The sequence below is a fragment of the Cavia porcellus genome, unplaced genomic scaffold (genome assembly GCF_034190915.1).
Source record: "Cavia porcellus strain 051 isolate PalLab524CR breed Dunkin Hartley unplaced genomic scaffold, mCavPor4.1 scaffold_14, whole genome shotgun sequence".
In the NCBI taxonomy this organism is placed as follows: Eukaryota; Metazoa; Chordata; class Mammalia; order Rodentia; family Caviidae; genus Cavia; species Cavia porcellus.
This window is the reverse complement of record NW_026947497.1, coordinates 74038592-74061973: the sequence shown is the minus strand read 5'-3', so window position 1 is coordinate 74061973 and position 23382 is coordinate 74038592. Positions and strand designations below refer to the sequence as shown.

General features: G+C 41.3%; 1 protein-coding gene across 2 annotated transcripts in view; it reads left to right on the top strand.

The window, feature by feature from the left end:
- The window catches only part of Atp13a4 (ATPase 13A4), a 123859-nt gene that overhangs the window by 80358 nt on the left and 20119 nt on the right, over positions 1-23382 (top strand). For both annotated transcript variants that reach the window (XM_063261243.1, XM_013140753.3), the window contains 12 exons: positions 1228-1378; positions 3083-3169; positions 3395-3548; positions 4322-4433; positions 10180-10304; positions 13519-13682; positions 14502-14621; positions 15681-15760; positions 17620-17662; positions 18064-18173; positions 19884-19980; positions 21933-22005. In XM_063261243.1, coding sequence (XP_063117313.1) covers positions 1228-1378; positions 3083-3169; positions 3395-3548; positions 4322-4433; positions 10180-10304; positions 13519-13682; positions 14502-14621; positions 15681-15760; positions 17620-17662; positions 18064-18173; positions 19884-19980; positions 21933-22005 — 1316 coding nt within the window. The remainder of the gene's footprint in view (positions 1-1227; positions 1379-3082; positions 3170-3394; positions 3549-4321; positions 4434-10179; positions 10305-13518; positions 13683-14501; positions 14622-15680; positions 15761-17619; positions 17663-18063; positions 18174-19883; positions 19981-21932; positions 22006-23382) is intronic.

The window sequence follows — 23382 nt, the reverse complement described above, 5'->3', positions numbered from 1 at the left end:
AAGCTACCTGAGCTTGACAAATTAGAAATAATCAAATAAAAATATAAGTACAGGAATGACTTTCAAAAACAAAAGGCTAGATTCACCAGTGACTATATTTCAAGAAATGAACATATCAATAAGCATGAATCTGTTCCTTGAGGTCACATTTTGAGATAAACCATGACAAAAACTTTTCCAAGGCAGAGCAATCGGGAAGGTGAGAGGTCTTACAGAACTGGTGTAGCCCCAGAAGAACGAAGGATAAAAGGTAGGGGGTAATTCCACAAATCCAAAAGGAACAGATACATGGAGAAAAGTAAGGGAGTAGATTTTGACTGGCTCCTTGAAGTAAATTTTACTTCTGTGTAGAAAGGAACTCGCGCCATTGTGAGCTATCCTCCTAACATGACTGTTGTGAGCTATCCCTCCTAACATGACTATTTTGTAAACCAACAACTGTATTACACATTTAAGAAGAGTCTGGCCAATAGGCTGCAGAGGACATCCCTCCAGTGGACCCAAGACTGAACTCAGTAACTTCCATTCTGAGTTAGTGAAAGAATTTGGCTTTTATCTCCCTAAGTTTTTAGATGATGTCACTTTTCATAAGAGTTTATGAGCGTAGTAGTAGCAGTACAGACACAGGATCTTCAGTGAGGGACACACTGTCCTTTTCAAAAATGATTTTGTTATTCATTTTTTCACCACGATGGCTTTGCTGATTTCTAGGAACCAATCCATTCATTCATTCACTCATGCATTTATCATCGTCTGCTGTGGGCCACATATCAAGTATGTTGGGAGAAGGATACAGAAGACCAACCCTGCCTGAAGGACTGATGGAACAAGATGTGCCTATCAGTGGCTAGAGGAGAAACTAGATTTTTCTGTCCAAAAGTTCGAAAACAAATGATTCATAGTTGAGGCAGGAGTGGGGGAGCTCAGAACCAAGGGCAAGACATCCAGATCTTACAATTTCCCTGGAACTAAATCAGCCTGAGGAGAAGTAAGAAAAATTAAAAAAAAAAAAAAAAAGCTTGAAGGCACTTAGGGATCTTTCTGATGTTAATGAATTATCTAAGAAAGACAACTAAATGGAGTACTATTAATGTGGGTGGATTTGCGAGTGGGTGTCTAATGAAATAAAGCATATTAAATTGCTTTTCTAAGAGATATTCACCTCCACGAAGCTGCAGTTTGGGCAGGAGGGGTTAGTACTGAAGCCCTTTCTCTCTTCTGCTTTAGCTTCCAGGAAGTGCACAGCTTTGCTTCAGGTAAGGCTTTGCCGTGGGGCCCCCTGTGCGCGGCCATGGCCAGCTGTCACTCTCTTGTCCTGCTCAATGAGACCATCCAAGGGGACCCTCTGGATCTCAAGATGTTTGAAGCCACCACCTGGGTAAGCCTCTGCCTTTCAGGGAATCTGAGAAACTTCATCAATGTCAGTGCAACACAGACCTCGTTAATATTTAGAAATATGCAAGTTTTCCACATGGAACAAAGGGCCAACTATCAAGGCTGGTTTCCTCCTCTGTGCAGCGAAGCTGGTAATTTTACCAATGTTGTAGGATTATTGTGAACATTAAATGAGATGATGACTTAAAAAAATTCTTGGTATGGTGCCTGGCATGTGTTATAAATTCAATAGTATTTATTATTATTATTACAAAATTATTTCCCAACTCTTTGTACTAGTCTATGAGCAACACTTGGCTTCAAAGTCTTCAAGAATTAGTTTTGTGTGGCAAATGGTACGTTAATTAGCCTGATCAAATTTTCTAGTGCATACATAGATTAAAATATCACACTGTACTCCATAAATACACACAATTATTATTTGTTACCTAATATAAATGAGGAATGAAGATATTTCTTTTCCCAGAGCATTGGGATTAGGAAACACTACTGTCCATACTGCTTGGGACTGCTCATGGACTCATTGTGACCTGGAGATTTACTGCTATTAAGTTTTTATTGATTTTATTTCTCAGTAAAAAAAAAGAAAAACATTACAGAGCTTTTCTTGAGAGTTTGATCAGGATTTAAGAGCAAATATTGCAGTTCAGGAATCTGGCCCTTCCAGTTCTAAGTTTAGCTATACAAAGTGCTTAACACTCGCAAGTCTCCCTCTTTTGGGACTTTGTCTCCTATGCTTATAGAATGAAGAGATTGAATTAGACCAGGATGTACATATAAGACAAAAAACTGAATGTTTTCTTAAAGGCAAACCTCATTCAAAAGCACTCTTTAAAAACTAAATAATTGGAGTTGCTTGGGCTGAGTTAGGAGGTGAGGCTACCGATGGGAGTAGGGGACAAACTTCCTAAGCTCTGAGATAACTCAGCTCACTCCTTTTCCCTACAGCTGCTTACAGCTCTAGCTAGGCCTGCTGACACATTATGTGCAACACAATCTTCAGGACCCTTCCAGCTCTAACAACATGTTTCTGTAGCAATCCGATGTAACCTTGCCAATCCTCCATCCTTTCTTGATTACAGTTTCCATATCGTTAAGTAGAGATTACAATTTCCTGTCTGACATTTTTCCCAGCCACTCAATGAGATGATTACAAAGCTCTTCGATATCTTTAGGTAAAAGGTTCCTTTGGCTATAATTTGGAGTCATCATTACAGCAATTACTGAACATTTACTATGCACAGAGCAGCCCCTACCCTGCCCCACCCTGAGGCCCATCAACCCGTATTACACAGATCACAAAGGCAGCATGGACAGCCAGTGGGCGCTGGGAAAGAAAGACAGCAAGGTGCCTACTTCACAGTCTCCCTCGCTATCTTTAAATCTTGGCTCTTCAGAAAGAGAGAAGGAGCCTTTATGCAGCACATTCCAACAGAGAAAGCACAATAAATTGCATGAATAATTCAGGAGGTCTGCCCTTCAAGTTCTGTAGCATTTCCAATACAGGTCTCCCTCCCTCCTGCCCCCCATTATGGAAAAAGCTTAGTTCCTCTCATCTAATAGAGAAAGCAATGCAGAGAACACATTGGGTGGTCTGAGGAGCTTTTCACGCGGACAGTTTAGACATAGTATCAGTGGGTGAGCAGTAAACAAATCTCCACAAAGAAATATTCCGTTTGTGAAACAGGAAATGACTGCATCTGAAGAGGATTTCCACCTCAAGGGAGTGCCAGCTAATGCGATGGTAGTTAAGCCCTGCAGAACGGCCAGCCAGGTAGGGCCTGCTTGCCATTCCCTTCCCACTGCCCATACTCCGGGGGAAGTGCCCATCCGGTCCTCAGGTTTAGAAAACTCACAGTTGGGTCTTTGAATCTTAGCTGTGGGAAATGCAGGAACATTTCCTCTTTATTTGTTAAAATAAGGATCGGAGGAGGAGGAGTCAATTCCTGATGGCTAGAATCGCTGCCATGTTCCTCTCTCTTCCCCATCCTACCACTAGGTCCCGGTGGAAGGCATCGCAATCTTGCATCAGTTCCCATTCTCATCAGCCCTGCAGAGGATGACCGTCATTATCCAAGAGATGGGTGGTGACCGACTGGCATTCATGAAGGGTGCACCAGAGAGGGTGGCCAGCTTTTGCCAGCCCGAGACAGGTTAGTGAACAGGCAGATCTGTATTTCTTATCACACATGTCCCCACAGTCTGTGGAGCCTCTTGCTGCTGGTCATCACCAGATGGCCGACTCATGGACATTTCAGTCTCTGTGCCAACATCAAGCCTGTTGATCCTGTTTCCTGTGTGTCCCAGGTTCCCATCCTGAGTAACGATACCCAAATCCTCCTTTTCCTTCTCTCTTCCTTCTAGCCTGGTAGATGCAGCACTAAATGCTTCTGTCCCTCCCTATAATTGCTTGGATATAAGCAATAATCTCTTTCAATTATACTGTTGGTGTACCTTTTACCCAATTAAACAGAAAGCCTTAGAGGATGGCTTGACATTTAATCTCTGCATGGCCAATGTCTGACACTTGGGATACCTGGGTGAAAGAATTTAATATATTCTCTCTTTTTTTTCCATTTTTTTTCCAAATACTTTGTTTTCATTTCAGCTTCATTAGATGCTAAGAACTCAGCTTTGACATGTAGTTATATTATAATTCTCACTGACTTGTTTGTATAACTTTTTGGAAATGTGGGGGGATTTTTTTTGTTTATTTTTTGAGGGGGATCGAACTCACAAACCTTGCACTTGCCAGGCAGGCGCTTATGCCACTGAACTAAATCCCGGGCCCCAGTGTGGGTTTTTTTGTTTGTTTGGTTTTTGTCTTTTGTTTTTTTGGAGAGAGCTGGGTGTTTGTAAAAAAAATTTCTTTGACAGTACTAGCTGAGTCATGATTACATCCTAATCCATGCTATTTCCTAAACAGTACCAACCAGTTTTGTTAGTGAACTCCAGATTTACACGACACAAGGGTTCCGGGTGATAGCACTGGCCTACAAGAAGCTTGAAGCTGACCACCACACAGCTGCCCTAACGAGGTAAAAGGAGAGGATTGCAACAGAGCAGAATGGTTTGTTGAGGAGCGGTACTAGGCTGGGATGGGATTCAAGGGTTCTGGGTGGTGAACTCAGCAACATACCTTGCTCAATTTTTACGCACAAAGTGTCTTTAAACATTGGTAAAATATTGCACTAACTCCTTGCCTACTGCTGCTATAACATATCCAACACCTACAACTTGAAGGAGGAGACTCCTAGTTTCAGATCAGGCTGGTTCTAAGGCCAAAACAGGATGACACAGGGGCGTGGCAGAGAGCAAGGTGCTCAGCACGTGATAGCCCGAAAGCAGAAAGAGAAGGGAGGAGCCAGGGACAATGATATACCCTTCCAGGCGATACTCCTAGTGATCTGCCTGTGATCAGGCTCTACCTTTTAACAGCAAGCCAGCTATGATTAGTTACAGAACGTATCCACTGAGGTCAATAGTGCCCAAATGATCCAGTTGCCTTCAAAGTATGTGAGAGTTTAAAAGGACATTTTAGATCCAAATCACAGCACAGGTGTGCAGTCAGTCATCCCTGCTCTGCCCAAACCACAAAGCTGGTGTGAACACTAATCAAGAGAATTTCTTGGAAATAGCTACAGAGAACTTAAAACATAATGTAATGCCATTTTATAACTTTGCAAAAACAGACATATGAATACAACCAGTGTTTCAGAGTTGGGAATTGTGGTCATGTCCTTATTTCTTAAAAAATTACAATGGAGGAGTTGGAAGTAATGAAATATAACATCCTGAAAATGTTCTTCATAAGAAATATATAGCTTAATGAAACAAAGAAATGTGACTTGAACTTATGTAAGCTAGTCAATGCTTGCAGAAATACACAAAAAAGCTTCTACAGGATCCGATTAGGAAAAATTTTGATAAGCACCCATTAAAATAGGGGTGTTATCAGCCAAAATGTTCTGCAGTGTGTTATGAGTTCAACTTTATTTGTTGTGATTTTATTTTCCATTGTTTTTAGGTTGCTGTGTTGATTTTCTCTCTCATGCTATTTCCAATACTCTGTTAGCAGCTACTAGAGTTATGCTGCCATGGATAAAATCATAGCTCATATTTTTTATTCAAGATGTTAAATTAGGAAGGTCTAATGTATTTTTTTCAAGATTATGTTCAGCACGCTCTAGATGAAACTATATTTTAGATTTTTCCTGTAATATACTAAAATAAAATTTGTATGTAATATTGTCTGTGTATCTGCTTTGCAAAAAGCAAACACAATGTCTTCCGATAAATTAAATTAAAAACAAAACATATATCATGAAAGCAATAGCTCAAGGAATCCTCAGCTGATGCCACGGAAACAAAATGAGTATGTAGTTTGCACCTGGGTGCAGAACTCCTGGGGTTGCAGCAGATATAAACACTGACTGTTACAGGGATGCTACCTTGTCTTGTCTCAGTTCTAGCAAACCATCTGACTGTCCATGAGGTGACTGTGAGATGGTTTGCAACTCTGGATAAAACTTGGAAAGACAATAATGTAATTTCTTCTCAATTTGCATACAACTTACAATTTCTGAAAAATTCAATCATGTGTAAAAATACATAAACAGTGCTGGGGAAGGATACTACAAGTTTATAACTGTTTAATACAGTAATGTACACAATAGTATAGTACACTGTATAGTAGAATAATGTAAACTGTATGAATGTTAGCTGATTTAGCAAAGCATCCTTTGTTAATTACGATGAATATTCAGGAAAGTCTTCCAAAGGTACATGCAGGTGGCATCATTCTCTCTGTGTTGCTCATATCCCCTGGAGGCAGCTCTGTCCCTCTGAGCGGGATGATGTGACCAACCTTCTCACTTGTGGCTGGGCAGCAAAGTCCCACAGGGGAAATGGCTCATCTGGAGTCACTGCGTATTGGACAATTGGACTCATCAGACCACTTTTTCTGGGGCAAGTATAGTGTGACCCTTAAAACTTTGGTGAGGATAATCCTAGATATTTATTTGAATCTGATCAATTCACTTTTTATGAGTTCTTGATTTCACTCAAGTCAGAGAACTAAAAGTGAACTTTGAATGTCATACTTTTGGTGAGTGTGTTATACTGGGGTTTGGATATGACCTCACACTGACATTCTAGGCCTTTTTGTATTTTATTTTGAGACATGTTCTCACTAAGTTGCCAGGTTGGCCTGGAATTTGAAATCCTCTTGCCTGAGCCTTCCACATAGAGTGTAACTGGGGTTACAGACAGGTGCCATCATGCCTGGCTAAATGTCACATTTTGTAGCAAAGCGCACTTGAGACCATTGCCAGGGATATAGCAGGATTCTGGTTAACACACTGCTTCTGCTGGTGAGCATAAACTATTTGCCCAGAAGAGTGTGTGCCCTCATCAAAGGTGCTGAAACTACATTCTAAACCTGGTAAACACCTTGTGAAGTCATACCACCAGAGGATACAATGTTAAGTAGTCAATTTGCTTTCTGTGTCAAAGCTACATAATCATGATATATATGCTTGAATAAGTGAATTGGCCTATCCCTGCTAATCCTCGGTTAAGACAGAGCATTCTTTGTGTTTTCTGTTTTGTTTTGTTTGGTGTGGATGAGTGTGTGTGTTCCAGCACAGATATGACAATCGCTTTGAAGGCTACTAGCTAACTTTATGCATGTTTCTTCCTTTAAAATTCATTTGGATTTTTAAGAACATGAAGCAAAATTACAGGAATGACAATTCTTCTACAGTATATCACCGTACATTATTAGTTTTAGGTGCTTCCATGAGAGGCATAATAGTATAATCCGATACTGAATACTGTAATTCCTTATAATGTTGTAATCTTTTATCTCATCCCCCTTGTGGTCTGGAAAATTATATTTGTAATCCCACTGATACATTATTGGAATGAATTTCAATTACTACTTCTAGTACAACCCACAGCGAGAATGAAGACACTAAGACATATTCATAGTTACGGGCAGCCACGGGGTTCTGAGTCCGTCCCAGGTGAGGATACACGGAGCAAAAGGCCTTGATCCATGTGTCCTCCAGAATTTATTATCTCATTAAGAAGGAGGTGCTCAAGGATAAGTGACTGTGAGGATGGCAGAAACTACATGAGCAAGGTGAGCTGAGCAGGCCAGGTGGAGAGCTCGCACCTTTCCAATATGCAGGGAGAAGGATATGCAGAAAGACCGACTAGGGTAGCCTTTGAAGGGTTTTAGGACGCAGTTGCTTCAGTTTCTGATATGTAAACTTTGTGCCCTGAGAAGTCATAGCCTCTTCTCTTGTGGCTGGACCAGTTGACATGCTGGAGCTATGTGGCTCTGCTATGCTGCTGTGCTCATCTGTTTATAGGGAACACAGTATGAGAAACAGAAAGCTGTCAGGGGCCTTAAGGGCTACGCATCAGTACCTCAGCTGGCTTTATTCGCATTGCTTAGAGCCAATTGAAGGGAGAAAAAAATAGCATAGTCAGATCTGTACGTATCAGTACACGGAGACAAAGTTTGGTTTAACTAATACTGAAACAATTGTTCTGTATTCAAAGGGAATTACCCAGGTCATCTCCTTCAGCATAGCATCTGCGCAAGAAGCAGGAAAAGGCAACCTGCAATGCTAGGTTGACACACCTGGGACCCCTCAGAGGTTTACTCCTTATTTCCTGCCTCAGACTGATCACTCATGAAAAGAAAACTGATGAAATGCCAGAGCTAGCAGAGATCTTGGAGACCCAGAGACGAACTAGATTACTGGATAAAGAGAGCAGTGAACTCACAGGCACACAGCAAGGTTGTGATTGGGCTGAGATCCCAGTGTTGGTTTCCTAGGTATTGTGCACTGAACCCTCAAAAGGTCATAGTCTAGAGGAACTAGAAATACTAGTGGGAAGGTGGGCCATGGGCTATGTCTAATGTTTGGCCCTAGAGCAATTTTCTTGGCCTCACATTCTACCTGGTGGCTGCCTCATGTAATCTCACCTCTAAAAATATCTAAAGCCCGACTCCTGAGTGTTAGGACTACAAGAAAGACTGCAGGACCTTGATCAGACATCGCTAAGTTATCCTAGGTAGACCAGCTCCCATGGCTGTCCAGCAAGCCTTCCTCAATCACTACTCGGAAATGATTCCTCCTCCTCTCTGTCTCTGTGAGACTCTGACTCATGCATCTGTCATGGTACGCTTCCCTGCCTTACCTATGAGTCGTACGTGGTCATGTCTGATTGCTTCCTTCTGGCTGAATGGGAAATCTCTGGAGCTGGGGCCAATACCTTTTCTGCATATTCTCTCCCTGTTTTCCTCAGTCCTTTTCTCTTCACTCATTAGGTGCCCAGTAAGCACAGATAGGCCTAAGAGACTGAGTTCCCAGAGAGGAACCTCGGAAAGGAAATGGATTTTCCTAAGCTACGTGAGCAAACAGTCACAAGAGGCATCAGTGTTTGTTCAGGCACATTTTGCTGAGCTCTGCCTCTGTGTGGGCACCATGTGGGCACTGTTTAACACAGCGTGAAATTGGGAAGTCTTGCCTTCAGGGGATGGGGACAGATAGGTGAGAAAGCCAAGAATGACAGTACATAGACAAATAAAAAGAACTAAACTGAGGTAGAAGTAATACACTGAGGGAGAGAGTGTTTCCAAGTGGAGAAGACTTCAGGAAGGAGGAAGTGTTTGAGCTGAGCCTGAAAATGCAAGAAGGATTTCAATGGCAGATCATAGGATTTTTAAACTTTTCCATGAGATAAAGAGGAAAAGCCTAACATCAGTGTGGAGCAAAGGTAGGACATGAGTAACCCCACAGCATATCCATGGAGCTCAGGAAGGGAGGAAAATTCGTCATAGGTAAAGTTTGAGCTAGTTTGGAACAAATCACAGGAAGGCTCAGAGTAGGAAACACCATTCTTCTGGTATTGCTCTGAGGCAAGTAGCTGAAACTGTGTCACTTTCTGTGTCACTTTCACCCAGTGAAGGTATTAACTGGTTCCTCGAAACATCACTAAATCTAGCTCATGACCCTGGAGCTGTAAGATGCAGTGTTGGATTGCAGGTGGGCTTCAGTGGGTGCTACTTACATCTGTGTTTCAGCCAAAATTGGGTAGAACTGTTGTCTTGCTTTTGAGTCTGTGTCTAAATAAATGAATAATGCAAGATTCTATGAATCTCCAACTCCAAATACCAAGTCCCTTACACTTGGTTCAGTAGAATGTTCCTGAAGATGTCCTTGTATATGGCACCTTGGGGACCTCACTACTTGCAGAAACACAGAGTCTGTGAATAGGGGCAATGCTACCAGCAGAAGGGCAGAGGAAGAAGTGTGCCATTAATAATAAGGTCTACTTTCAACCTGTATCATATACCTCCTTGGGCTAAAATGGTATAGCGCTGGTTTCTGGAGAAACTGGCATTCTATCTTTCTTGTGCCTCATTTATTTGCCATGATGTTTTGTCCCAGAACTAGAACTCTTGGTGGCTAAGGGTTAGGGAATAAAAATCAAATACACCTAGTGGACAAGAGACCCTTACAGTCACTTAGATCATTCTCTACAAAAGCTAGTGGCAAATTTCTGTTTAGTAAGGACTCCTTTGCTCTGGAGTCAATCAGAATAAACATTGCTTACGTCTCCTTCTTTCTTTCTGGATTAGTTCTGGCACGTAATCAGTGCCTCAGAAACAGAGCTTTGAGTGAGTGAGTGGGTCCATTGTAACAGGGATCTTTTTTCTTTTTCAAGCTTGTGAAGAAGTTACAATGTGCCATTCTTTCCCCCAAGGGAGAAGGTAGAATCCAACCTGGTATTTCTGGGATTACTCATCTTGGAGAATCGATTGAAGGAAGAGACCAAACCTGTCTTGGAAGAGCTTATCTCAGCACGGATAAGGACCGTGATGATCACAGGTATAGGACCAAGTGGACAATGAAAATAACGAGGGATTGATGTGGGAAGAGGCTCATTTAACAAATAGTGTTATTTATCTACTGTAGGGCAAGGCACCGCTGGAGGTTTGTTTTCCTTAAGATTCTACTGCAGTGGGGTGAAAGAAAATCAATCACTCTCTCAATGAATCAGTCAATCAGCCAGTCAATCACCCCATTTTGTGTACCTCAATACATTTACTGAACTATTTGACTGGCTGATTGATTGATGGCCATCTATTTTGGAGGAGGCAGTTGAGAAAGACCTCTCTGAGCAGTGATATTTGAATTAAGAGCTGAATGACAAGAAGATATGATCCATGCAAAGATGATGGTGTTTATTGTCAAACATGAGAAGATGAAAGATGCTTAGTCAATGTGATCTATAAACTACAGCGAAGGCCTATCAATAAGAAAGTCTGTAATTCTGGAGATAAAAGACAAATGTCACCCTCTTTATTCCTCATTCCATGCTGTGGATCAAACAAGCAAAAGTCCAGGGAGAAGGAATTGCTAAAGGGAAATGTATGAGGTTTTTTTTTTTTTAATGAATACTTTTCCAAGGGAGGAAGGGCATGATAGATGTGTCTGGTGAACAGCTGATCATACAGTAGCCAAAAAGAAGCAGAGAGAGAAAGGATGAGCTAGGGAGGAAGATAGACTGTTCCAGCTCACCTTCCCTGTGACTCAGCTCTCTGCGTCTTCCCACCTGGCCCAGCACCTGACAGCATGTCAGGCTGTGGATTTCTCAGTGGGTGATGAATCCACGCATATGTATAGCACCCCTAATGATCCAATTGCCTTCCACATCCCTGAAAATTTTTCTAGGGGGGCCCCCTTAGACTGCCATAGGTTGGAAATGTCTTTGTCAGATAACTGAAGCCCAGGCCTGGGCTGTGCTTCTCCCATGGTGGTCTGCCACAGGCAGGGGACCCATAGTGCCAAGAGAAGCTGTGGGCTCCCTGCAAGCACATGCAGAAACTTCTTTGCTCCCAGGGCTCCATTTGCCTGTTCTTTTCCACCAGTCCTCATGTTTATTATGCTGAAAATTAGGAGAAGCCAGCCAAGAACAGTCAGCCAGAAACCGTTTTATTTATTTTTTCATAGTTGCTCTATGAAGCAATATATGTACCTACCATTCCATGAAGTTTTAAACCAGGAATGTCCCTTCCCTCTTCCATATGTTACAGGTGTCAGTCCCCAACATCTGTTACTGTACTGTAATTCCTCTCAGCAGTTGAGAGCTAAAGAACAGAAGCGGAGAAAACAGTCTTTCATGTTTACCTGGAGCTTTCTCATTTCTGTTGTGCTGTTTTTATTCCTTAAGTAGAAATTAACCTCTGGTATCATTTCCTTTCAGCCTGAAGAGCTGTTTTTAGCATTTCCTTTGAACACATCTGCTGGCAACAAATTATGTTAGTTTTCTTTCATCTTAGAATATTTTTATTTATCCTCTATTCCCGAAGGATGTTTCTCTAGCTGTTGGAGTCAGGGCTGAAGGTTCCTTTCTTAAAGCGCTTTATAGATGTAGTTCCACTGTCTTCTTGCCTCCACGGTTTATGAGCAGGACTGGGTGAAAACGTAAATCCTTGTCCCCTCATTTGTAATGTGTTCCCTTTATCCATCTGTTTTTTTCTTTAGCTTTGATTTTAGTAGCTTGATTCTTTTGTCTCTGGATGTAGATCCAACTGGATTTTCCCATTTGGGGTTCACTGAGGCTTTTGCATCTGTGAATTTTAGTCTTATACTATATTTGGAGAACTTTCTGCTATTATTTCATGGAGGGTTTTTTTCCCATTTCAAGCTTTCACCTTTCTTTCCCAGATTCCATCCACCTGAATGGTAGACCTTTTGATATCCCTGAGTTTCTTTATTTTTGTTTAACTTCCTCTTTTCTCCATAGTCTATAATTATTATTGAACAGTCTTCCAGTTCACTGGCCCTTTCTTTTGTCACCTTGATTCTGCTATTGAGTGCATACTTGGATTTAAAAAAAAATCAAAATTCTATAGTGTGTAGGTTTTTTTTATCATTTATAATTTCTTTATTGAGATCTTTTTTGTGCCATTTATATATTTCTTTGTTGAGAACATCTGGTTTTCCAGTTGTTCCACGAGTATTAACATTTGCCGTATGAAGGAGACTTGCAGTAGCTACTATTTGAGGATTTCAACATTCAAGTCATCAAAGGATTGGGAGCTATTGATTTTTTAAAGCTGAGAATTGGCCAGGTATTTCATACATTTTGTATGTGCAGTATTCTCAACATCTTGGACATTACTCCATGAAACTTAGGATCCCTCTAGAATATTCTGGAAAATGTTGATTTTTTTTTCTTAGCCAGCAATTGCTACAAATTCCGTGTTGCCTATTACAGGAGGTGGCTCTTTAATATTTTCCTATGATATTTGGGTTTTCTCTACACAAGGATTAGTTTAATCCTTGAGACTTCTGCCATCCTGGATGAGCTTTGGGTTCAGCCCAAGCCTTGCACAGTTTGAACACCGAATTAGTCCTCTTTTTGCAGCTCTCATATTCTCAGAATTCATTCTACCACAATGTAAAGCCTATGAGGGATTCTTTTATTGGCTCCTTTGCCGTGAAAGATTGGCTTCTTAGGGGTTTTGGCTTCCTGAAGAGCTCTGGTGCTGGAGTCTGTATTCAAGTCCAACATGAGAGGGATGAGAAGCTGAGACTCTCAGTCCTTGTAGGCTGCTTCTCCAAGGCTGCCTCTTTTGCACAGCCTGTTCCTATTTGCTAACTTTTTAAAGTTCTTTGGGTAGTTGCTTTTTATGTGGTGTTCCAAAGAGTTTTCATTTGTAATTAATGGGAAAGGTAGATTATAGTAGGCTTACTCCCCCTCAACTGGAATGGGAACCATCACATATAATACTAACCTGGTTTCCTAAATGTTCACAAAGCTCCTAACAAATGCTAGAAATGGATTTGAATTTTGCCTTTTTAATGTTTGCTCTTTCATTCTGGCAAAAATATACTGCTAGCTTATGAAGTCGCCTGGAGGGAAGGAGCAGGAAGCAGAAAAGAGATCCTGAAATGACAGGACTGAAAAAGTCCTTAGAAATTATCTCTCTCTACACCTAAAATAAGAACTGAATCCTTCAGCCTGGCTTTTCAGGCTCTGCATGATGCTTTTATCTCTTCAGTGTCACGTTGGGATGCTCTTCCTTTTTTCTAGGTGACAATCTTCAGACAGCAATAACAGTGGCCAGAAAGTCTGGGATGGTTTCCGAAAGCCAGAAAGTCATCCTCATTGAGGCAGAGGAAACCACCGGAGCCTCGTCAGCATCTATATCTTGGAAATTAGTGGAAGAGCAGAAACACATTGCGTGTGGGAAACAGGTACACAGGACACAGCAATGCTCCAGCACCTGAGTTGTTACACTGTGTGGGCGACTGACAGCTGTGATTGGCAGCAGTGTTGAGACGACCTGGAGTCTGCACAGTTCTACAGACTCATAGCAAATATGTAGTTCATTGACTCCAGTTGCATTAATTTTTCACACTGTTCCTACTGTGCTCCAAGATACAAGCTTTCTTGGGTGCTGGAAATAATCCCTTCTTTTACACTTAAAGAACTTGTTAGTTTTGTGTGAGAAGGGCTACAGTAAGCAGAGCTGTGAATCTAATTTTCATTTCTTCACTGGCTTGTCAGCCACCCAGTGGGCTCAAAGGGGATTTAGTTCCTGGGAGAGACACTGCTGTGTGCATTGTCTTCAGGGCGTGGAGAAAACATTTTGTTTATATATCTCTTTATTGTCAGTAGGCTATTTCCATTTTGAACTTGTGGAACAATACTAATTCTATAAGAAAAAAAAAACCAAGCAGCTGTCACTTCAGGGAGAGGAGATCTGTTAAGTGGAAATACTTTTATAGTTTACACTTGAAATGTGTGAAAGTTGCTGTTCTCTGGGACTCACCAAGATCAAATCAGAATAAGAACAGGTGGGACACGAGGAAGTGTTATTGTCCTATTCACTTGTGGCGCTGATGTGCAAAGATTGATCCAGCAAAGAGACAGTACTTCCCTGAGGAATCAGGGCTGGCATGCGACTTTAGAAAAAGGACCCTAGGCTGTCTTTGTTCCTTTCTCTTAGATGTGCTTGTCTTAACCAGTCTCTCAAGTAGAAGAATCTAAAATAATTGTCTCTTGCTTTGCAGGACAATTACATTAACATCAGGGAAGTGTATGACAATAGCAAAGAAGGAAGCTATCATTTTGCTCTAGATGGAAAATCCTTTCAAGTGATAAGTCGATATTTCAGCAGCCTCCTGCCAAAGGCAAGTTATGAGAGGGCACAAGTCTCTCAGAGAAGATGCTGTGGCACTGTTTGTAGAATATGGTCCTGAACAACTTCAAAGGAGCACATATCCAGTTAGTTCTGTATATCGTAAGGGGTAGATGTTTTTGGAAAGGTTACTATTGTCTTATTTCCTCTTAGGTTTATAGTAAATAAACTTGATTGGTCAGTTCTTTTGCCATCTAGAAGATTGAAGTATCAGTGATTTTTTTTCAAATCATAAGGGTTGATTTTAGGTAGATTTTACTATAGTGCCAATGAAGGATCTCATAAAGGAAGTCCTGCAATTATATAGGAAGGCAGGCCAAGAATAAAAAGAACTCTATTTTGTTTTTAATACAGGAGCTCTATACTCAGGAGAATGAAATTTAAAATTTTTCTGATGAAGAAAAAGCCTATGGCAGATAACATATCTACCAAGAATAAAGATTTTTAGTGCACAGTAAGATGTGTTCTGCCACGAAGGGCATAGAATATCCACATGAAACAGAAGTATTTAGAGTCTGTAGGAAAAAGTTTGGGAGAACGGAGATGGTATAGCTCCATGTTCCATAGCTCAAAGTAGCTGGGTTTCAAAATTGTTCAAGGCTGGCTGGTGTGATTAAGTCAAATATCAGAGCTAGTCACAATGACTTCCGAACACTGCTCTGACAATGAGCTGCTTTTTTTTTTTTATCCTAAACCCCTGACTTCTTGCTTTGCTGCAGCTTTCTCAACTCGACTAGCTAGAGAATTCACTAAGCTCCTGATTTTTAAGATCCATTCTCCAATAATTAGTGGGTTAAATTTCTGGGTTAGTGCGTTAGTCAGTATTTTTATAAACTTTTTATTAAGAAATTGTGTTTGTTGATTGTTGGTATTCGCTATCATTTAACTGATGACAAAAGTCTCAAAGTCTATCTGAAACTCCTTCATAGGATTCCTTAGGAACAGTTTTTTCATTCCTGGTCATCATCACCTGGCCAGTGTCTGTTATCAGGTATTTCACATAATGACCGGCTGACATGATAACATGTTTTCTTTGTTTGGTCTCTTGTAGATACTGATCAATGGGACGATCTTCGCGAGAATGTCTCCCGGACAGAAATCCAGTCTGGTGGAAGAATTTCAGAAACTGGAGTAGGTTCTTTGACAGTCCAGATGGCGTGAACTGTGTGGTGGCTTAGCGGTCAGGGGGAGCAGCAGAGGGACAGGGAACTGCTCAGTTTTTTCTAGGCCAATGTTTTTTTTTTTTTTTTTTTTTTTTTTTTTTTACCATGGCCACACATGATGTTCATGCAAGGGAGCTTTGAAAAAATAACAAAGCCAGTACCTTGCCATCCAGAGGTTCTAATTTAATTAATCACACAGGGCTTGGCTATCAGCATTTTTCTTTTTCTTTTCTTTTCTTTTTTTTTTTTTGAGGCAAGGTCTCACTATGAGCTCAGGCTGGTCTTGAACTTACTTTGTAGTCCAACTATCAAACTCCCAACTATCCTCCTGCCTCAGCCTCCCAAGAGTTGGGATAACAGGCATGTGCCACCATGCTGGCTCTCAGCATTTTTAAAAGCTCTTCACATATGCTAGTTTTGCAACTGAAGTTAAGAAACACTGGACTAGAATATGAGGGATGTGAAAAGATAAGGTGAGAAATATCACTGGAAATTTGACTTGAACTCTGTTCCTAAAAGGTTCAGTGAGAACTGAGATTTTTTATAAACTATCATCACGGTCATTAGATAGGGAGATTCATATGATAAGAAATGCATAATCCGTCAATATTAAAATATGCTGAAACATCCTTTCCAGCCTGAGTCAAAACAAAACAAAAATGCTAACACAAAAGAGTTCCACTTTAAATAAAGCAGCCAGTTCAAATAAAGGGACTATTATTTGGAACTCCCTATTTCCTGTAACTGGCCCCCCATGGAGTAGCAACGCAGAACCACACCTGCAGGGCTCTTTCTCCTTGCCCTCTTCCTACCTGGGTACAGTCCTTAGGAAAGCTTCTCCACTCAGAAAGCCCTTTCTTCTCTCCTTGGCTGGACAGCAGTTACCTTCTAGCAGAGTGGGAGAGAGGTGCAGCATGTCCCATGACTGCTGTCCAGTACTTGTCTTTTAAGTAGCCAACAATTGAGTAGCCAACAATCGCTTGTCAACAATTCCTCAGGGGAGTATTCATCCAATCTCAAAAGGCCAACCTGAGCCAGCATGGTGGCACATGCCTGTAATTAGTCTAGGTACTGGGAAACTGAGATGAGATGGTTGAAATTTCGAGACTGGATGATTGAAACTCTTTTACTGAGACTTCGTTTCAAAATAAAATTTTAAAAAGGCTGGGGATGCAGGGTAGTGGTAGGGCACTTACCTCACATATGTGAAAGTCTGGGTTCAATCTTTTGTACAAGGAGACAAGAAAAGCCATCCTGAAGCAGGTTGTGCTTTTTTTCTTTGACTTTTTGGCCTAGTATATTGTTTCGCAGCTGAGTGACTACTGACAGAGAGGACTTCTTTTTGTGTTGGTATTAACATCAACAACTAAGAGTTGCTAATCACTTTAGATTTTCATAAGGTCTTTCCCATGTAGTATCTCAGTTGATACTCATAACATTTTGTAGAGGAAAAAAATGATGGTCAGAATGGGAAGGTGATAAGGTAAAAAATCTAGACCTTCTGGCTTGAAAAGCTGTCCCCTGTCCTCTGAGTTATGGTATCTCATCATAGGGTCACAAGCACCCCCACCTTACAGCTGAGTAAGTGGCTTCCTAAGCTGCACAGTGCAGCGTCTACATGGACAGTTGGAACCAGGAATGATGGGCTGGATTCCTTAATCCATAGTAAAAGTTGCTGAATCACACTTTGGTTTCAACCGGACTCTAGGGCAACTCCCTTAAAATAAGCCTATTCAAACTCTAAGAAAGGTTGGTCACCATGTCCTTTAAGAAACATTAGCTGGTAAGACACCTTTGATCTCTACGATTCACATGGTTCCCTTTCAGTTACTTTGTAGGTATGTGTGGTGATGGAGCCAATGACTGTGGGGTGAGTAGCCTGTGGCTGGGGGGGCCTCAGTCTCCCAAGATTTCTTATGTGGCGCACTTTAGAGGGATGGCTACCATTGCTGGGATATACACCATTGCTGTTCCGCATGAAGGACAGACTGACGCTGAGGGTTTGGGAGGGTTTCACCAAAGCCACAAAATGACTCAGTGGTTCGGAGAGGGTAGATGAGGCATGGTTTGGTTCTGCGCTTCCCCTCTTTATCTAGGTGTGCCAGTGTCACTTCTTTCTTAGGTGGCAAGCAGGGTGAAGTCTGCATGTCTTCTAGTTAGCATTGGGGTGCAAAAACCAACGTGAAGCCAGCTCAACTGGCCATTTCTGTGTGACCCCTGTGGAGGTGTTTGTGAATCTACCTAGGCAATAAGCCAACTCTTTGCTTTCAGGCTTTGAAAATGGCCCATGTGGGCATCTCTTTGTCAGAACAGGAAGCTTCTGTGGCCTCACCGTTCACTTCTAAGACTCCGAACATTGAGTGTGTACCTCACCTTATCAAGTAAGTAGCACGTGGCTCTGCATTACGTTCTCTCGCTCTTGACTTTTTGGTGTAGATAACATTTTCTTCTAGGAGAGCCCAGGCAGGCTTTATGTTCCTAGGCAGGGAGAGCGCGCTGCAGGAAAATGCCAGAGTTCTACTACAGCCTGAGCACTAAGCAGCAGTTACAAACCCCCTCAGAGGTGCACTGCCCTTCCTAGTGAAAGCCATCAATTAGATTATTTTTAGAGGATCAGAATCAGAAGCTCATTGCAGAGTTGAAAGTGTGAACCATCCTCCTGTTTTTAGAGTATATCTTCCCGGGTCTTATTTTCCTCTTGCCTCTTTCTGCATATTGGTGGTTCCCTTCCCAGGCCCAGTTTGTTCATTTTTGCAGCTTCCACTGAAATTTGCCTCAGTGGTTGGCCTCCCCTCCCCCCAATACGCACTTGTGCTTTGTTTTGGTATCAAGATTCAGATAATTAGCATTATGGGAACTCTTGCTGATTATACACAGCCTGTGTTCACATTTAGAAGTGATTTAAAGTCTAGAATCTTATACTCCAAAACAACCTGAAGATGTAGGAATGCTTGTTATTTATTGTACAAATAAAGAAACTGACACTCAGAGAATTTAACTGATATGCCCAAACTAGCATAGCTATAAATGGTTAGAAACTGTTTAACACTTGAGTTTGTTTGGATGTGTTTTATCTGCAAACATTATACCTTAGCCTACCATATAAAATAATGATTTGGTTAGTTCCTTCCATTTAAAAGTCTTCGCTCATGTATTTGACAAACATTTATTGAATGGGAACTCAATGCCAAGGATCTCAGGGACATAAAGACAGTGTTTGCTGATTTTGAGCAATGCAGTTCGGGAAATAAAAATTGCAGTGTGAAAGGTAGTGAGGGTGACTCTGGAGGAGGAATTGTCTGCTTCAGGCAGAGTGACTTGGGGAAACTTCTGTAAGCAGGGAAGAATAAGAAGATGTCACCCTCTGGGTAGCAGCAGTAGCAGTGACAGCTTCAGCAGCATCCTGACACAGGAAAAGAAAACAAAGACTTGACTGGAATCTCAGGAACTAATTATGACCACAAATAAATTAAAACTGCATTTTTTCCCCAAATGATGTAGAAAGAAGAGATATTTTACAATCACCTATTTGAGGTTTTACATATGCACTATTTCCTCGAAGTCAACCAACAGTAGTACAAAGGAGTTCCGTGTGTCCAGTCCACCTCAATTTGATGAATAATTACTTTGAGTGTGTGTATCATTTTAGTTCTAGCTTTAGAAGAAAAAACCTAGGACTGCCAAAGTGAAATTGGAATCAAATGTTCGCCAAACTCCTGCATGAAGATAGCTCCCACCTCGTTTATATCCCCTGGTTTGCATGAAACTTTCCGAAACGCATCAGCGCATAGATGTGAGATCTGGGACCAGCTCCTAGGTCTTATGGCCCTGAGAGTAAGAGCTGACATGATGCTCACAGAAGGGACAAGTGCAGTTACAAATCTGGGTTCTATGGAGACTTTGGCTAGGGAAATGGTCTTTCCTGAGCATCTAGTCCCAGCATCCATAGTGAGCTCCCATACTCAGGCTGTCCTCCAAGCACTCCCAGGATCAGACTTATGATCATTTTTCTCCTGAGCTCAGCTGTGTGCCACAAAATAACCAACCCGGTTTTCCTTCATCACTTTCATTTCATTCCTTTTCTTACACAGGGAAGGACGTGCGGCTCTCGTCACCTCATTTTGCATGTTTAAGTACATGGCTCTATACAGCATGATTCAGTATGTTGGCGTTCTGCTGCTCTACTGGGTATGACTGGGGACCTAGCCTCTTGATTAGCGAGAACCAAAACAAGTGGTGGTGCGTGCTCAGTTTGCAATATCTCTTCGAGGAAGAATCAAATAGGATGTGTAGGCATCCAGAACCTCTGTGCTTCTCAGGAGGCTGAAGCAGGAAGGTCATAAGTTTGAGACCAACCTGGGAAACTTAGAGAGACCTAAGTTAGTGGTCAAACATCCCTGAACTCAATCCGCAGTACTGGGGTTAAAGGTTTTTTAGTACATGTTTGCAGTGTGTAATGATTACATTCTTGTGTGGAGTTGGTACCTATGCATAACACAGCTTCATTCCTTTTTTCATTCCTTTTCTCTTCCCTTCCTTCTCCCTCCCTCCTCCTCTTGAACCTTTTCCCATTTGACAAGGATCTGTGTCTGCACTTCCTATTATTGGTCTTTACTTATAATTTGGGTTTCTCCTTAAAGCTTTATAAAACTAGTCAGAAATAAATGCACACAGGAAAATATGGTGATGTCAATTTTCAGACTTTCTGGCTCAGAAGTTGATTACCTAGTGGGTAACCTAGGTCAGAACTGAATATGCCATGTCCATGCTCACTGTAGCTATCATCTGCTTGGACCAGGTCTTTCCCTCTAATTCTGGTGTGGCTCTAATCTAACAGAGCAGTCATGAAAGGGATGATTCTCTACATTAGATATTAACCTAGTGTCTCCACTGACTTTCCTTGATTATTAATCTTTGCCAACTTCAGAGGTATAAATGCATTCCTCACAGCCAATTTCAAGCTATTTATGTGTCACTGAATGAAGAATGGGACAGAGATGTACTCTGGTAGGACGCCCTTCCACAGTGCTTGCACCATGTACATGCGAGAGTTGTGATCTCAAGAGTATGAGTAATGGTAAGGTGTAGGAAAATAATAAGAAAATACTGAGCTTTGAGTATTTATTTATCTAGTTTTTAATATAAGTTACTTAACACATATACACAATTTAAGTTTTTATATTAGCTATGTTTAATAATCAGCTCAAAACTTTCCTTAAAATTTAACAATTGCCTTTCAAGAGTACAAGCCAGTAAATCCCAGGTTATCTGAATATAGGGCTTTGAAAATTGGTGTATAATACTACAAAAATACATATATGCTGCAATGGTTTTTATCATTTAGTAGGATATAAAAGGAGAGTTGACATGCGTATGGTTTTTGAATACAATGTTAGCTAATTCTTAATACTAACACCAGGAAAAAATTTTTCACTTGTCATTTAGCAATCTAATTTCATCTTTATTTCTTACTCTCTTTCTCTTAAGATACAGGCTTTAGTTCCACTGTTTCAGATTACCTATGTGCCCTCATACTAAAAAGTGGGCTTGTTAAGGGCTGGCTATTTATGGGAACGGGGCTCTATTTTATAATCTGAATAACACACTATGCTCAAATGCCAAATTAAACAGTACTTACCGAAGCAAGTTTCTTGAAGGAGTAACCCCTGAGCACTTTTTCTTAAGAGTATCAGTTTGCTTTATTAGAACTTTCTAATATCTCATCTAGCAACACTGAAGTATATAAATTGTGGGTTCAGTTGTTCTCACTCTCCATCAGTAAAAATAAGGGCGATGACCATGTTATTTACTGATGGGTGCTTTGATCATGTAATATCAAATCCCAGATTTTCTGGTAACACACAAGAAACAGAGCAGAGATGACTCTAGTGGCCCGAGATTTTCTGTTCCTCCGAGGGAACGCACTGATGCTCGGGGACCACAACAGAAGCCCTCTTGGGCTGGAGAGGATTTCTATAGGCCTGAATCCTTCCACCAACACCAGCTCTTACCGAACCAAACAGGCCCTTGACCTCATCATCTCCTTGAATAATCCTGTTTTATGGTGCAAATATAAATGCAATTCCTATCAGACTTTATCCAAAAGGTCATAGCTGTTTTAATCTGCTTTTTCTTTTCAGGAGACAAACAGCCTTTCAAACTACCAGTTTCTGTTCCAGGATCTGGCCATTACAACCCTAATCGGTGTAACAAGTAAGGCACTTCACAAACTTTCTTCCTAGAGGTACTCTGGAAAGGTGGGGGGGGGGAGCAAGGGAGAGAGGGAAGGGAACACAAGGGAACACACAGAGAGCCTCGTGTTTAACGGTTGATGAAAACACTAGTGAGTTTGCTCTTTTCCACAAAACATAGAGCTTCCATCAACGGATACTAAGTATATAAATGCAAAAAGTACCTTAAAAATCAGGAGCACCAGCTTCAGTGTGTGTAGATGTAGTTGTAGTTGGACTGTGCCTACTTCATGGAAGCTAAAGGGCTTGTGTGTTTCCAATCTGCACATTTTAGCCTCTCAGCACTGAGAATGGACGGTAAAAGTAATCTTGCTGTTACACTCCTCCCACTTCTCTCTTTTTCTAACATATATGAATTGTTTCCCCACTTTCCCTGCATAGGGGAAATTTTAGCTTATGATGTAATTTCCAGACCTGTTTTAAGTGCACTTTAAAACTGAGGGAGAGATGCAGAGATTTCCAAGATATTCTTTGTCCCTACACACACGTCTCCTCCCTTAGCATCTCCTGTCCTCCATGGTGTGCATTTGGGGCGAGTGATGAACCTACACCGACTCATCACGATCGTGCAGTTGAGGTTCCCTGGTGCCTTTTCATAGGACGACAGCTCCACTCTTTGTAGTGCTCAGTAATATTCCATTGTTTCCGTGCGACCGTCCATGTATTCACTTACGGAAGGACATTTGGTGCTTCAAGATTCTGTAATTATGAATGAAGCTGACGTAAATGCCAGTGTGCAGATTTTTGTGGCAAATTCTCCCCAACTCCACTCCCAGAAGTGAATCATGTGGCAAGAGTGTGTTTGGTTTTGTTCTACCAGACTTCAGTCTTCAAAGGCAACAGGACCAATTGCTTCTTCCCCATAATGGATGAGTTACTGTTGCCTCTCATCCTCAGAGGCCTTTTGCTGATGGCGTTCTGGGTTTGGGACCTTTGATAGGTGTGTGCGGTTTCACTGGTGTTTTCAACTCTACTTCCTCCTGCCTTCTCAAGGATTTTGTTTCTGCAGAAATCGCTTTCTCAATCATCAACTTTTCTCTGTCCCCTGGCTCATTAGCTTCAGCATAATTGTACATTCTCGTTATTCTTTCTTTCAAAACTTCTCCTTGAACGTAAGCCCATGTCTACCTACTATTCCTTTATTGTTAGACCTCTTAGTGTAGTGTATACCCACTTTCTCCATTTCCCATCTTCAATATGTTGCCATTCCAGTTCCTTTCATTATATAATAATCCTCAAAGTGTGAATTTGAATGATGTATTTGTGCTGTTGTTTGGTGGGAGGTAGTGGTGTGTTTGCTAATGTTTAACAATTAGTTCTCAAAATAATTTTTAAAATA